At 34.5% G+C, this 17119-nt stretch overlaps 1 protein-coding gene across 4 annotated transcripts in view; it reads right to left on the bottom strand.

Annotated features, from left to right (window-relative positions):
* Window positions 1-5567: 5567 nt before the first annotated feature.
* The window catches only part of LOC149065610 (transcription factor EC-like), a 58139-nt gene continuing 46587 nt past the window's right edge, over window positions 5568-17119 (bottom strand). For all 4 annotated transcript variants that reach the window (XM_089253875.1, XM_089253879.1, XM_089253878.1 and 1 more), the window contains 4 exons: window positions 12181-12355; window positions 9760-9835; window positions 7379-7544; window positions 5568-6441 (listed from right to left, as the gene is read on the bottom strand). In XM_089253875.1, the coding sequence (XP_089110001.1) occupies window positions 6007-6441; window positions 7379-7544; window positions 9760-9835; window positions 12181-12355 (852 nt within the window). In that variant the 3' untranslated portion in view covers window positions 5568-6006. The remainder of the gene's footprint in view (window positions 6442-7378; window positions 7545-9759; window positions 9836-12180; window positions 12356-17119) is intronic.

Here is a 17119-nt window from a genome sequence, read left to right as displayed (position 1 = left end):
GCTTTGTGATTGGAATAGCTAACAAATAATACCAACGTCATCTATTTTTGTTGTGAACTGTTCAAGATATTGTGGAAAACAATTTGTTATGAATTGGGCCTGCTGCTCAGATGGGATGAGATATTGGAACTGGAATATCATTTAATGCACCTTTGCAATGTGTATCTGACAATACCATTGCTTTTGACCTGCGTTTGGTACTTCCTGAGATATGAGTGTTTAAAGAATTTTGTCACACACAACTTTTTGTGAATGCTCCCAGTATCGTCAGATGATTTAAAAGATGTATTCATTTAAAAAGTGTAAAGTTTAGATTTTGCACGGCCCTTCAGAAATTGGTGTCCAGCGCATGTGCCCAGTGTGCCTGCTGTTAAATCTGCCTCAGTTTACATGCAAGTTTTTGGATGCCTTTTCAAAGTTTCTTTTGTGTTAATGACTAAAGACCCATTTCTTTTTAAACTTATAATGAATGATAATAATTTAATAAAAAAGTATTTTATTAGAATGCGAGCCAGCACACGTATTCAAATGGAATTTCAACACTCTTATTTAGAACAATTTCCATGTGCTCAGTGGGAACCATTTCCAAAGCTAGGAAGGCAGCTTTGCAAGCACATATACTAGTCATTACTCCTTTGCAAATGGGGTTTTCATCACTTTTGCTTGCGAAAACAGTAACCACAAACAGCTAGAATGTAGGTGATAATATGCAGGTAGTCTTTTAAATAAAGAATCTCAATTTTTCAAAATTTCATTTATTATGAAAAAGAAACAATTAGTCACTAAAAGTCGGACATGTACAGTAATTTTAATTTTGTTGCATTGATACCCATGTACATCTTCTTTAATAAATTAGTTTTGCAATTTAGAGGGTTGACATTTTAGTTTTAAATTTTTATTACAATTAATTATTGGATAATTAATTTAGTTCATAACAGAAATCGAAATTTTCACTCCATAATAGTCTTAAGCATAGATGAAGTGTGAAGGAAAACTAATGTGCGGGGTGGGGGAAAAAGCTTTCTTTTAGCAATCAGTATCAACAGAAAAGTGGGGGGTGCAGCATCCAGTGAAATTCAGGCATAGATAACAAGAGTGAAGCAGTGCAATTTGGTAGCCACACCTACCTTCCAGTACAACTGACCCATCTCCTTCTAAACATCCTTCAATACTTTAGGCAAGTATCTTATGAACCTGGGCTACCAGCCCAAAAGTAATTTTAACAAGCTTCAACTGCTTCCATGGATTTGCCATGGCTTGAAGGCAAATGCCTGATAAAAAAAAAACGGAAAATAAAACTTTTAAACTTTAACTTAGGATACAATCACAATTCAAGCAACTGGAATTTTCTATTTAACAATGGATGAAAATAAGTACAGATTGTGTGTACTAACTTTATGGTGTCACTTAAAAAACCAAAAGGAACAATGAAAATGAATTTTAGTCAAATTGAAGATAAAAATATTGTAGAATTACAAATTACATGCAGCATAGTTAAAAGCAATATTGACACTTCATAGACAAAACAAGCAAACACAATAATAATAATAAAAGAAACTATCTGAGGAAAAAGCATTCTTCCCTCCCTCTACAGATGGCCAATCAATTTAAATAATAGAGTTCTACATAACATTTCCTGTTCCCTCTGAAATTATACGCAATCTAGAGGTTAAGCCACAACCAGACATCTCATTCCAAACAGCAACAGACATTTCCATTAACTATATTTAATGTGTAAAACTGGAATTTTTAATATGATACAAATGTTTACATTCAAAGCCATTGAAAAAGTATTCAACAAAATACTAGTCAAACCCTGATCTATGTCTCTTTTTTTCCTCATAATTGCAGCCAAAACTTCTGGTAATGTTTCAATGTCAGGACTATGGATGCTTATTCTAGAAAAAAATAACTTGAGTAATTTCCAAATGTGTTTCATAATTTCTTTCTGCATTCAGGGTAACGCAGGTACACAGCTGCAAACAAATAGATAGGATTTTTATAGTTCATTTAAATGTTTACAGAGTTTTTGATCTGTTGTGCTTTCTCTCTGCAAAGAACTTCAAATGGATGAAAAAAAAAATTAAAATTTCAACAAAAATTATAAATTTTACATTTAAAAAATATATAAACGTGAGAAATAAAATGGAATCTAAATCTTAAGGGAAATAAAATTCAAAAATGGGTAAAAAAAACTTGATTTCCACTGTGTTGTAAAAAAAAAGGATGTTTCTAATCAGAGGTGGGGCGGGGGGCCAAGTCAACCAAAAATGCACACACACACACACATTCTTGGTTTTACCTAACATTTTCATTAATATTTCTAACACTACTGGCCAACACAACTAAAGAGGAAAGTCTATCAATATTACTGAGTGGGGTGCATAATGTACTGAAAAAATCAGTTTTAATTTTTCAATAACATATTTATGCCAAAAATAAAAATGAAAATTTATAAGCCAAACAAACCTCAAACATAAATATCAGTCTTCTTGAATACATTAAAATTTAAAAATGAGAAGCCAGAGTTTCCTGGCTAGTTCTTCACTGCTACAACTATAATGAAACAACTGGTGTTTAATAAATATTATTTAGTCACAAAGTGTATATCATGCAATGCAAAATATACTTTAATTAAACACTTTCAATCTCTTCACAAGAGAAAGCATCACAATTTCCAATGTTTCTTAAATTAAATTAGTCTTAGTCTTCTTGTATTCTTATCAGCCACCTCGTTGGGCATTTTGCCTGTTGTGGCGTTATATTTGTATAAAATTGACAATCAAATAATTAATGAAATGGGAATCAAAATAACTAGAAAATATTTTGGAGAAAAAATATTAATTTGAATCTCAAATATATGCACTTAAAAAAGTCTCTTGTCAAAATATCAATAAACACAAGAATAAAAAAAAACCTGAACAACTGAAACATCTCATGTAATATAAATTGTAAATTTAAATCAAGACATGTTAAGAACACTTTAAACAGTGAAAAGTTAAATTTTCATAGCGTGAATGAAATTAAATTTTTTATTCTATCTATTAGCAATGTAAAATAATTTTTTTTTGTCATTTGCAGCAATACCTAAATATATATAAAAATTTTAAATCCATACCTATGAGAATTTCATCAAAAATATTTAACTTTTTAATTTATTTGATAAAACTTTATTGGGTAGGCCCTGACTTTCATGGTCATGAAATTTCTCTTTATTTTTATATGTATTTTATGAAGAAAGTAGCAAAATATTCTTTAGAAATTATGTCTCATTCATAAATAAATTTTTACATTCTAGATATTCATTTGCTTTCTTTGCACATACTTCTAATAAAACTAACCAACACATAATTTAAAATAAAAACTGAGTATTTATAGTATACAAATTTGTATTATTGTTCTGATTTATATTGCAAATCAAATATTCATAGTGCACCATAATAATTTAATTTTACATGCTAAATCATAGTTATCTAAACTTTTTGTTCCATTGCCCCCTTATTCAGAATTTGTTTTTCTCTCATCGCCCCTGACTCAAGTGAACTCATAGGATTATCATCTCATACTCGTAGCTTCTATCACCCCTGCCCGGACTGTTCCATTGCTCACCAGGGGGCAATATTGTCCACTTTGGGAAACACTGCTAAATCTACATTTATGACACAACAGAACAATTTCATAATGACAATATTATATTTGACATGAAAGATATAAGACTGATTCACTAACATAATTGCAGTCTTTAAGATATTGAAACAAAACATTTTTAAACATTTAAAAATTCAAGAATTTATATACATATTAGCTCATTTTAACATATAAAAACTTTCATGGACTTGTAGTAAACTACAGATCAAAACAACATTTTGAAATGTTCCAATGCACTTGTAGAATTTATATTAGTCGTTCAAGAAAATATAATCAGAAGAGAAGACCGCTGCACAAGAAAAACATTTACCAAATATAAATGACAATTTACCTTGCACCTCTTACGTTACAGATTTTAATGCCATAAAAGTTAAGCAGTACAAGTTTTAGGCACTTCTTTCATCACATAATATGTACACACACATCATGTTACTAAAATAGCAGCAACTGATTTGCCAAATCATCATGCACAAAACTATATAATTAATATTCAGGCTGCACCGGCAAAACGTAATGTTACTTTATACAAAAATATATATATTTTATTGCTAAAAAAAGTATTGTTAACCACTTTATTCAAAAAGTTATCTTTTTACATGTTTGGGCATCAAAATTTTACCTTCAGGAACAAGATATCCTTAAATACAAATTATTTATTTATATTAACTTATCTGATATTTTGATGACAACACAGCCTTTATCATTTTTAGTTTAGGGAAAAAATGCAAACCACACCAATGAAATCCTTGAAATTGTTATCAGCAAAAGCTCTGTATTTACTTGCAACATTTTTGACACAAAAATATGGGATTCAATAAAACAAAGCATAGCATACATAAAAAAAGGGGCAAAGTTTGTTTCTCACACATAATTGCCATACAAACTACAAATGCCCAAATTCTAACTGCATGACAACTATTAAGCTAAAGTGTAGAATTAATGAACTTCTTTACATATGGTTTTCTAATATGCACAAATATAACAACAAAACACGAACTTTAAAAGAATATTCATTCAAATATGGGGGCGGGAAACATTTTTATGGAATTTTTCCCTAAAACAGAGATGTACTGAACGAATGCCAGAACTTTGCCACTGGACTTATCCTGTTGCCGAGATCTCTTCCAGCCCAGCTTCGTGGCAGAGTCAGGAACACAACAGAGATGTACTGCAGTTATGCAATAATTAAGTCAAACTCACCAAGTTTTGAAATCTGACACCATTTCCAGAATATGCAGCAAACTTTAAATTGAAAGAAATTCTTGCGAAGTGAAAATATTGCAATCATGAAAGCAGAAAAAATTCATGAAACAAATAAAATTTTTTTGACTATATACTTTAGAGAATTTCTCATGTAAAATTGTATGTATATATATATTTATTTATTTATCTTTTTTTATATTTGTAACATGTCTGTTATATAGTTAAGAAGTATCAATTTCTCATAATTTATATATATATTCATTTTAACACAATTAAATACATCAAACTGTTTAATTCAATGAAAAGGCATATTTTTGGCATTGGGGGGGGGGGGGGAAAGACACAGAGTAGAGTTATCTCAATCTATCACAGAAGTTCTCAACTCTTCATGTGTTCCACACACCCCTTTTTCCGACAAAATATTATTTAAAAATGAGTTGTCTTCTCATCCATATACTCACATACACCTCTCCCAAATCTTTTCAATGCCCTTTCAAGGGTCTGTGAATGCTCCTCCTTTCTAAGGTTAAAACCGCTCTTCTATCACATGTTAAATTTTCATATCACACATTAATCATTATCCTTTTGCAAAATGTTAAACATGCTGCATTACTGAAAAGAAAGAAAACTTTCAATTTCAATATTTTTTTCAACTCTGCAAAGAGACATTGATTCAAGGACAAGGTACATTGGCACAAAATTCTTTTTTTTTTATTGCTAAAATTTATTTCTAGTTTTTGGAAATACTGGTTTCATACAGAACTTACCATATTTAAATTTGTCTGTTTAAGCTCAATAAAATGCAAAATTTAGAAATATTATTTCATGAGCTAAAATCTTATTTTGAATTTAAAAAAAAATCCATGACTGAAAAAAAATTAAAACCACAGCTGACTACATAAAATACTATTGGATTCATTACAGCAATAGAGTGCTGTGATACAGACTAGTTTGTTAATATAACTACACATGAATGCTCAAAGAGGTAACAACCTGGAATTTTGAGACAAATATACATATACAAGTGTATTTATTTAAAACAGCTCTTTTTTTCCTTCAAAAAAAAAAACAGGAAAAAAAATGAAACATAAAATCACATAAATAAAACGCCAAGTGAATCAACCACTTGAATGACATTCATGAAATGAACTAATATCAGAACAAAAAGGCTGATGAAAGCATGGGATCACCATTCACTGGTTGATCATCATCCATCATAAGCTCTTCAAATTGAGAAAATACGGGGGTAGGGCTTGCACAATATGTAGCAGGACTTGGAGTGGAAGATGTTGGTGGGGTAGCATGCAGAGTAGAGTCTTGTTTTACAGTTAGAAACTGCATAATAGGATGACCAGTGCGAATAGAATGACTTGGTGCACTCTTCACAGTTTGCATGCATTGTTCTTTTCCAAGCGTACTGAATTGAGACCTAAAATTACTAGGCATAACAGATGAAGATGTGGCACTACTAAATATTCCACTATAGGTAGGTTCTTGCTTCACTATGGCATTGATATCCGTGTCAGTAGATGGATACCACGTTGATTGGGAGATGGGGATATTATGACGTTGTAATTCTAATTCCAATGCCTATAAAATATATAAAAATATGCCTATAAATATATAAAATATATAAAAATATGCCTATAAATATATAAAATATATAAAAATATGCCTATAAATATATAAAATATATAAAAATATGCCTATAAATATATAAAATGTATAAATATATATTTTAACACTTTTAAAATTTTTTTAAGTAGCATTGGACCAATGGGTTTCAACTAAATTATATATTTTTAAAAAATATGTAGGTACAAAAATGTTTTTTCTAAGTGTTTCTTTTAAAAATTCACATCGTAATGCATTAAAAAAATTTCTTAGTTTCACCCATAGGTGCACAAACTCTGTCTCATTCAAAGATTTTATCTTGATCAACATAACATTCTAAAAATGGTCAGACCAAAACCAACAAAAATTTTCTCTTGAATCATGTGGACACCACATAAATAGGGTTCTACATTGTTGGGGGAAGGCAAGTGGAACACCTGTTGACTTGTATGTGTGAAAAGAAACCAAACAGATTGAAACTAAATTGAAACTCACGGTCCGCATGAAATAATGCTGAAGAATCCCACACATATTAAATTTTCTAACAAAGAAACAGCAGCAAATATTGCAATAATTAAATTGGGATTCAATTGTGTGTTTATTACTGTTTTACCACCCACACAGGGAACCCAGGCTTTTGTACTGCTTCACTTTGGAACATTCCATTTCCACAATACTTCAGCATCCCCTACTCTTATCTATTTCCATCATCAAAATAAAATTTTCATTAATAAGACTATTGTTAAACATCAATAGATTATGCATTAATTGATGCATTTCGTACATCTGTTCCATTTAAAGCTCCTTGTTTTCATTTTTTTGCAAATTATTTTCAACTTTCAGACACCAGTGTAGCATGAAATTCCATCGAAAATCAAATTTAAACCTCTTGCAAGAAAAAAAAAAGACTTACCTGGATTCGCAAGAGAAACTTTTTGTTCATTTGCTCAATTGCACGACATCGGTCTTCAAGCCTGGGTATTTTTTTAACTTCTTTTTTCAAACATTTCACAAAATCTACAGTGGCTTTTAATATTGTGCCTTTGTTGTGCCTAATATCCTTCACAAGTTCATAATACCTAAAAAATTCATACATAGGTGTAACAAATAGTTCCACATAAATTTACTATAACTGCACCCTTGAAAATGAAACGTCATACAAAACATTAATAGTTATAGAAAGATGTTATTTTCTCAGCCCACAATACATCAAATGAAGATAATAAATTGTTAATCAACGAAGATTTAAAAAAAGATATTGACACAAATTGATTATTTAATTAATTAATCAATTAATTCAAAAACATTTTTGTCTCTTTGAAGGGATTTTGTCATACAATAAACACAAATCCATTGAGAAAAAAATTTTAATAGCCAGTTTTGGTTAAGGTTTGAAGAGGATATACAAAAAAAATTCCCATATATTCTTTTCCTGGTGTACATTTGTGATATAATTTTTATTGAAAGAAATAATGTTTAGTGAAAGAAAAAATTGACTCCACTAATGCACACAAGAACCGCTATCATAATACTGTGAAATAGATTAGGACAGTTTATGTTTTGCTACTTTAGACAATATCTTACCTTTATCTATTTAAAAAAAAAACAAAAAAAAAACGGAATTCTGAACACAAAATTTTATTATTTTATGAATTGGTTCACGAATAAGTTGAATGGAAATAGTTTAATATACTACATAGTTTGGAATTATTTGAGATCATTACTGTCATACTGTTACAAAAACCTTCATACAGTATTATCGAAAGAGAGAAAACACTAAAGCATGCACCATAAAATTTTAGGTAAATAAGCCAATGGAATTTATAAGCTACGTTAAGAAAAATAACAGAAAGGAAAAAGTTTTAATGGAAACCAGGGGCCTTTAACTTTTTTTTGGAACAAGGCTACCACATTTATCGCCTATACATCTAATATACAAATCATTAAAATTTATCACCAGCAGCTTGTATGCGAAGGGGTTAAGTATTGTATCTTTGTACAATACTTTATGTCTATGGCAAGTCCATTCAAGAATTTCAAAAAACAAAGACCCAAAGGTGACACACTAAAGGGAAGATACCCAATTCATTGGCAATTATAAATGAAATAGAATATATTTTGGAATGAATAAAAATTTGTAAATTTATAACATGTCATCACATCAAATATATCACATCACCAGATGATGGTAGTTTTTCCCCAGCATCCAGCATGGCCCAACCCAACTGGGTAGAGTTAAAATCTCGGAAGGGACATAGCCCAGGCCTTGTCTGGTCTGACAGATAATGCTAATAAGTTGTTTTGTAAATATCTCTGCAATGAGCAAGGAATCATTTGAGTGTTGTCTCGTGATGGTAAAAAATTTAAAACATAGTAAAAAACTTATTGTAAAAAGCAGGCTTTACCTGAGGTAAATGCCCTCTATAATTCAGTGAGTATATTTTTAGCCATGAGGCTGACACTGCAGCAAGCAACTCACTGCTGGTTGTTTTTCATGTGTCACCTACCTTTTTATATGTACCTTTTTTCTTTTCTTTCTTTCAAACCGAGCACAACTCAGGTCTATCACCATCTCTATATATGATTTACTACCTAGTGAGTTGTGCCGGAAGTGTAACTGTGTGTACCTAACAGTCTGAGTACGTATGTAGTGTTGTGTTTGATTTTTCAGTGCCGCCATCTATATTTCAGAAGTGAAGTGAGTGATGTGTTATGATTAAATTACATTTGTACTGTTTGTAGGTCTGTTGCGAGACTTTTTAAATGGGAGATCAGCTCACATTCGCACCTTGCGGTTGGGAACCACAGAAATCCAACTTCAGCCGACTACCACTGTGGCGATGGTGGGATTTTTTATTTGTACCATGCCATATTATACAGAAAAATATTTATGTTATTAAATAAATATTTTGTGATATTCAGTCTTTAATCTACATTTGAGGATATGGTTATCCATCTAAAATAAACAGTCATGTTTCTTCTCTTCTCTACAGGCCTATATACACAACATGGACGTAAGATAAACATGAATATTCTTTACCACAGATTTCTGTTTAACATACTCTTCATGGTTTTTTTTTGAGAATTGTATAATATTAGGACCAAAAGACTTGCTTGAGCAAAAATTTCATTTTTTAACTGAATCAAATAGAATCTCTTAGAGTCAAAGTGTCTGGGAAAAAAAATATTAAATAGAAATGTGCTTTGAATTAGTGTCAACAGCTTAGAATTAACTTTCAAGGAAATTATGGCAAATCTACCATCAAAGATATATAGTACTCAAGTACAACTTACGGCTCATTATTTCCTGGTAAGAGATTACCCAACTCTTTGATCCTGTCATTTATATTGAAACGTCGTCGTCTTTCAACTGAAATCCATACAAGCATATTTAACCACTTAGCACTTCAATTATTTATTTTTAAAAAAAAACAAAAACAAGTAAATGTCTATTTCTTTTCAAATTCAAGGAGTTGAAAGATTTTTTTTTTATACATAATACTTCTGCATGCCGGAGGTAAAATGCACCATGTCACGAAAGAGAAATTTTATAGGACAGCCGTTTTAAGAATTTTTTTTAGTATGTCTTTCTATGAAGCTTGCTTGTTTTATAAAGTAAATATCTGTTATTTATTGAAATAGGACAGTGTCCTACACCTATGTGAAGTGTAATGAAAGTACTGCAAATTAAAAGTGTTATCCCAATATTGACAAAAATGGTCATAGAGTGCTCTTTACTTCCAGCATACACACATATATGTGAAGAAGTCTTGGTTATACTACACTAACACTCTTTTGATTCTTGATCAGAAAAACCTATTCTCTCTTTTGTCTAAATCACCTTTTTGCCAACCTACTCCCCTTCTCTCCCTTGAATGGGGGAAATTCAGATCAAGTATCAAAGGAGTGTTATTATAACAACTCAGCTCCTGGAACTTCTCAACTACATTTTATTTTAACTTTTGAACTGATCAATAATTTTTGTCGCAACATTGTCATTCATTTTCTGCACACAAGGGTTAATTAGACGGGGCCTACAGTTTATTGCCGATCCTGCATGGGAGCAATCAACATTTTTGCCTTTTGTACATATCTTGCCAAGAGGTTGATGAGCTAACCCCTCAGTGAGGGGACTCCCTGCGGTAGCAAGAATCTTCTGTGGTCATGTTGTTGCTGTTTCTCAGGAAAGTTTTTGACTATAACAAACAGAGTATCAAATTTGCGACGCCTCTAAACATCCTTTAGTACTTTAGGTGAGTATCTTATCAAGCTGGGCTAACGTGCTCCCTTCACTTTTGAATTAAAAAAATTGGGCACACACAAGTCATATATATGTATACATACATAACGGTAAATATATGACATGATGTCGCTCTCCACTTGTTAATGCAAGATGTACAGAAAACTGGATGTTATGAAGATATTTATTATTTGAGATGTTGATTTTTTTATGAAGGAAAAAACTCATCTCTGCCTCTACCGGGAGTCGAACCCGAGGCCCCGGTATATATAGCTATCTGGTGGCTTGTCACCCATGAGCTATTAGCTGATCGTGTCACTGTCCATTGCACGGTTTGGTTCAGCATATATACGCTCTAGCGGAGGAAAATCGCTATCTCCTCTGTAGCTAGTGGTCAGAGCACTCATCTGGCAATCGAGGGACCCGGGTTCGACTCCCGGTAGAGGCAGAGATGAGTTTTTCCTTCATTAAAAAAATCAACATCTCAAATAATAAATATCTTCACAACATCCAGTTTTTTGTATATCTTGCAATAATGGTAAATGTTGCAAATAGGTGCAATTATGTATAATTACCAATCATCTCGGAAGTTCAATAAATTTTTCTGTATGTATCACTTTCACTGGTGCTTATACATAATTCCTGATTGAAGTTTTTAAGTACGATAAATATGGAAGAAATCATGCAGAAATATTAATTGAATTCAACCACTTATTAGTTTTTCCCATATGTGATGGGTGCACTATACATATTTTGCCATAAAAATTAAATCAAATCAAAATAAGTGTTATGAGAATAAAAAAATATAAATGATTATCAGCATTACAATGTTATCTTTCTTCACATTTATCAACATTTTCAAACATGATCAACATTTTCAAACATAATCAACATCACTGATCAAATCCATTAACCTAGGCTAAAGTTTGAACAATATTTCTGGTAAATTTAAGTAATTAATTCATGATTTACCAATACATGATAGGGATTATACATAATAACTGGTAAACATAGGTGTATGCAGGGGGGGGGCGGGGTTATAACCCATCCCTCTTGAGCTGAGATAATAGTGTTATTTTGCAGGAAAGAACTTACTCCAACTTTCAAAAGAAAAAAAATTGAAACCCTCCCTTCCTTGAGAAAATCCTGCATATGCCTATGCTGGTAAATGTGATAAATTCGGAAAATTTATCAAACTTACCAAAATAGTAGATAATTATGCAAATATATAACCAGATTTATGACATTTGCCGTAACACACACACACTATATATATATATATATATATATATATAGTGCGTATCAACCACACAGGCAATTACAATATAAAGCACCATTAATACGTGGCAAAATCATCCATGTCCATAGCTATTTTATGTAACACACACTTGTTGAATCTTAGGTGGTAATTTCTCAAAAAAAATCTATAAAAAATGTATAAATTAAAAAAATAAAATGCTTCAAAGTGTATTTACTTCTGTTATGATTCTCCTTTTTTAATCTGTCTTTTTGAAACTGTTGAAGCTTTTCTTCATTAAAAAAATTGAGTTCAGCATCTTCAGAAATGTCTGTAGAACAGGATGTAACACCCATACCTGGTATCGAACTGAATACCTCTAAAACCTCACTATCTTCTGTGATAATAGCACCCTTTAAAAATATATATCACCAATCACTTTAACACTGTAAATACTCAGACAGCAGGAAAAAAAGTTAATGCAAAAAAAAGTTATGAAATCATACATTGGATTGGATTTTTGGTTTAATGGCGCAAGGGCCAACAAGGCCAAAATGCGCCAAAACAAATGATTAATTAAAAATAAGATGAAACTCATTCTTGTCAAGTGCAGAAAATAAAACTATGAGTAAAACGTAAAAAATGACATAAATTGTAAAACACTATAATTTGTCATATAAACCAATGGCTTTGATGAATTTAAAAATGCGAGATGCATCGCTATTGTCAGATAAAATGTCACGAAGTGAAAGATGATTCTGACCAAAAGTGGTCGTAAAATGATGATGATGTGAACAAGTAAAAGCATGAGCAATGGTCAATAGACTTTGACAATGAGGGCACTGCGGTTGACTCTCTCGTAGTAAAAGATATGATTGTGTGATGCGACTGTGTCCTATGCGTAACCGGGCAAGCAGAACTTCCTCCTTTTGGTTAGTCCTGCAGCTCGAACGCCAATGACCAAGTGTGGGCTTGATGGTATGTAATTTGTTATTAATTTCATTGTTCCAATGATCCTACCAGCGGCAATGGTTCACTTCTCGGAGGATTGAGAAGTGGTCCCTGGCAGGAACCAAAAGGCTATTGTCGATGTTAGTTGTTGTTCGAGCTGCGTTGTCTGCTTTTTCATTGCCCGGTATTCCAACATGACCTGGTACCCAGTAAAATTTTACTGTGGTACCGTGATAGATGAGGTAATGTAATTCATAAAAAATGGCATGAATGAAAGGATGAGTGTGAAAACTGCGCCTTATTATGGCGTAGAGCCTGAACGATTGCGTACAGTTCTGCCGAATAAATAGAGAATGTGTCTGATAGTTTGAAAGATGTATCCTCACAGCAGATGTAGGCACAAACAACATACCCATGGCTCTTAGAGCCGTCGGTATATATGGGGAAGTACCTGTTGTACCTACCCCTGTGCCTAAAGAATATATGTCGATATATGACATCTGCTGTGGTGGTTCTAGGGTATAATGATAATGAAAGAGAGACATCTGGCAGAGACTGCTCCCATGGTGCCAGTTGAAAAGCAACTGGGGCCACACGACTGATGTCTAATTCTAGTTCTTCCACAAGTGCCCTCATATGAAGACCGTAAGATGGAACACATGAAGGTCGAGCAGCAAAAAGTCTATGAAATGAGGGATTGAAGATGAGACGATGAAGTGGATGATCTGGAAAAGACTTCATCTTGATATAATATTTCAAGGAAAGTTGCTGGCGTCTTGATGTCAGTGATGGCTCGTTGCATTCGACATACAGGCTCTCCATTGCAGACGTCCGGAAAGCTCCAGAGCAAATCCGCAGGGCGAGATGGTGGACTGGGTCGAGCACACTCAGATAGCTCCGAGATGCCGACCCGTATACAATGGAGCCGTAGTCGAGCTTCGATCTTATTAGAGCTTTATATAAGTGGAGGAGCGACTTACGGTCTGCTCCCCATGATGTAGAAGAGATGACCTTCAAGAGGTTCATCGTCTTCATGCAACAAGCTCTTAATTGCACAATATGAGGTTTGAAAGTGAGTTTCTTGTCAAATGTGATGCCGAGGAATTTTGTATTTTCTACTATTGGTATTTGACTATTGTTTAGAAACAATTGTGGGTCATCATGAAAATCTTGACACCGACAAAAGTGCACAGTAACAGTCTTGTCGGCTGAGAAAGAGAAGCCGTTATCATGAGCCCACTTGCTGATCTTGTTGAGAGCGGTTTGTAATTGTCTCTCGGCTGTCCTCATATTCACTGATTGGTAAGATATCAACAGATCATCCACGTAGAGTGCGCCAGTGACTGACAACAGGAGTTGGTTCAACACACCGTTGAGTCTTAAAATAAAAAGTGCTACACTTAAAATGCTACCTTGAGGTACACCTTGTTCTTGAATTTGAGGAGCTGATAACGTGCTTCCGATCCGTACCTGAAAGATGCGGCGAGCCAGAAAGTTCTTAATAAAAATGGGCTAGTTGCCTTGCAAGCAGCAGTTATAGAGGTCGGAAAGAATTCCGTGCCTCCAAGTACGGTCGTAAGCCTTTTCTATGTCAAAAAATATGGCTATCATATGCTCCCTCTTTACGAATGCTTGTCTGACTGAAGTCTCAAAGCGTAACAAATTGCATGTTGTTGAGCTGAACCGTCTAAAGCCGCTTTGATGTGTCGATAAAATATTGTTAACCTCAAGGTAGTGCATAAGGCAATAGTTGACCATGCGTTCCATGAGCAATAGGTCTGTAACTATTAGGTTGCTGAGGATTTTTGCCAGGCTTCGGGAATGCAAGAACAATGGCTGGTCGCCAGGTGTCAGGAAATGAATGACTGACCCAGATCCGATTAAACAAAATGAGTAAATGTGACAGTGATTCTGGTGAGAGATGCCGAATCATGGAATAATGAATGGCATAGGGCCCTACAGCTGAGTCAGGACTTCGCTGCAAGGCCGTCGTCAGTTCACGAAGGGTGAACAATGAGTTGGACCCCTCCGGTATAAAAGGCCGGAAGGTGTACGCATTGTATTCGGCCAATGATTTGATGCGATGAAACGATGGAGGATAATTTGCATCACTGGAGACAGTAGCGAAATGTGTGGCGATGGTGTCGGCAATAGCCCTCACATCGCTGATGATAGTGCCATTGGTATTTAAAATGGTGATGGGATGAGACTGGTAATGGCCATTTATTTTTCTCATCCAGTCCCAAATGATTTTGGATGAAGTTGATGAATTGATTCCTGTCGTAAACTTTTCCCAGGACTCGCATTGAGCCTGGCGCCCGGTTCTTCTCGCTATCGCCTTTGCTTTTAAAAATGCCAACTTGTTTTCATGGAAGTTTTGGGGAGACTTTGGGTATTGTTTCATTGGCTGCTGAGATCATGCAACTGGTCACAAGGTCAACACAGTGGTTGACATCGGGTTGTGAGACCATATCCTCTGTGATTTCTGCCCTGACCATGAACTCGGCCCATCGGGCTGCCACAAGCTTCCACCGAGGAGGACCCTCAGGTAAGCTATGGCGTCAATCAAGGCACTTAACCACTAGAGGAAAATGATTGCTCCCATGGAGGTCTGAATCAACCAACCAGGACCAGTTCGGCAAGAGTGAGGGTGAACATAAGGATAGATCTATTGCAGTGAAACTATTGTTTGGGGCATGGAAATGAGTGAAACTACCATCATTCATGATGGCGAGGTCCATATTGTCTAACAGACGTTCAACCATTTCCCCACGAGGGGTGTTGCTGTTAGAACCCCAAATCATATTATGAGCATTAAAGTCTCCAAGAAGAAAAAATGGTGGAGGTAATTGATCAATTAGATCTCCTAGATCTCTCTGTAAGATGGTGTCATTTGGTGGCAAATAAATAGAACAGATGGTAATTCTTAGGCCTGTAGAGATTTCCACAGCGATGGCTTGCAGGTTCGTGGGCAGCGTTAAAATGCGTGACGACACGTGATGTGGAACCAGCAGAGCAACACCGTGGCAGGCTCTACTCCCGTCATCGTGATCAATACGGAAAAGGGAATGTCGCCTGATGTTCCATGTCTCCGAGGGCTTCGTAAAAGTTTCCTGGAGTGCCACGCAAACAGGATGATAATGATTGATCAAATCCTTGAGATCTTCATAATTGGATCTAAGACCACGAATGTTCCATTGAATTATGTTGGCCATAAATTTAAATTTCAAATAGAAGTAGACGGTTCAAGGTCTTTGAATTTATTCCGGTCAATCTTGCGGCGGGTAGTACCGGATTCTGTAGGATTATCGAGGTCCATGTCACCAATCAATGTATCATAGATAAGTGACATATTTTTAGTTGTGGGATGTTTCAGAGCTCTCTGTATGGTTTTTTCCGAATATCCGGTCGTGAATGGTTTCTTTTTTGATTTATTTACAGAACTAATTTTGGGTTTTTTACCAGTAGATATTTTGCATGTGTTTGCCGTTGCTTTTCCTGCTTCTTCCTCTTCGGAGGTAGACTCCCTCCGGAATCCAGCGGAGCAACAGCAGCCACAACTATTGCATGGTTGATTGGATGAAGTTTGAGTAGATGTGTTAGCTACTGGTTCGGTCTGAGTTGTAATAGAGATTTTGGTGACACTGTCTTGTTAGTAGTCGGTGATGGTGAAGTCATATTGGCATATGATTTACCGGCTATTGGAGTTTGGTTAGAGGTTATACGACAGCGTGCTTCAATATATGAGATGTTATTAAGTACCTTGATCTTCTGGATCTTTTTTTCTTCATTCCATTTCGGACATTTCCTGTCAAATGCGAGGTGGTCGCCACCGCAATTGACGCACTTGAATGGAGAATTAGTGCAGTTGTCCGAAATGTGGTCCTTCTCACCACATTTTGCGCAGGTGGGTTAACTTCGGCACGCCGTTCGTGAGTGACCGAATTTCTGGCAGTTGAAGCATCTTACAGGGTTAGGTATGTATGGCCGGATTTCGAGGCTGTAATAGCCAATCTTGATATCTTTCGGCAATGTTGGTGATGAAAATGTCAGGATTATGTTACGTGACGGAGCTGGATTGCCATCTTTGCGGCTCATGATATGCTTGGCAGATGTTACGCCTTAAGACGCCAGCTCTTCTATTAGTAGTTCTTCATCCATGTTAATCAAGTTAGTATCTGAAATGACACCACGTGAATAATTCAACGTGGGATGGATTTTGACGG

This window comes from Pholcus phalangioides, unplaced genomic scaffold, assembly GCF_987345545.1.
Source record: "Pholcus phalangioides strain wild (caught in Gottingen) unplaced genomic scaffold, Ppha-v1.0 ptg000039l_1, whole genome shotgun sequence".
In the NCBI taxonomy this organism is placed as follows: Eukaryota; Metazoa; Arthropoda; class Arachnida; order Araneae; family Pholcidae; genus Pholcus; species Pholcus phalangioides.
This window is presented reverse-complemented; position numbering and strand designations above follow the sequence as displayed.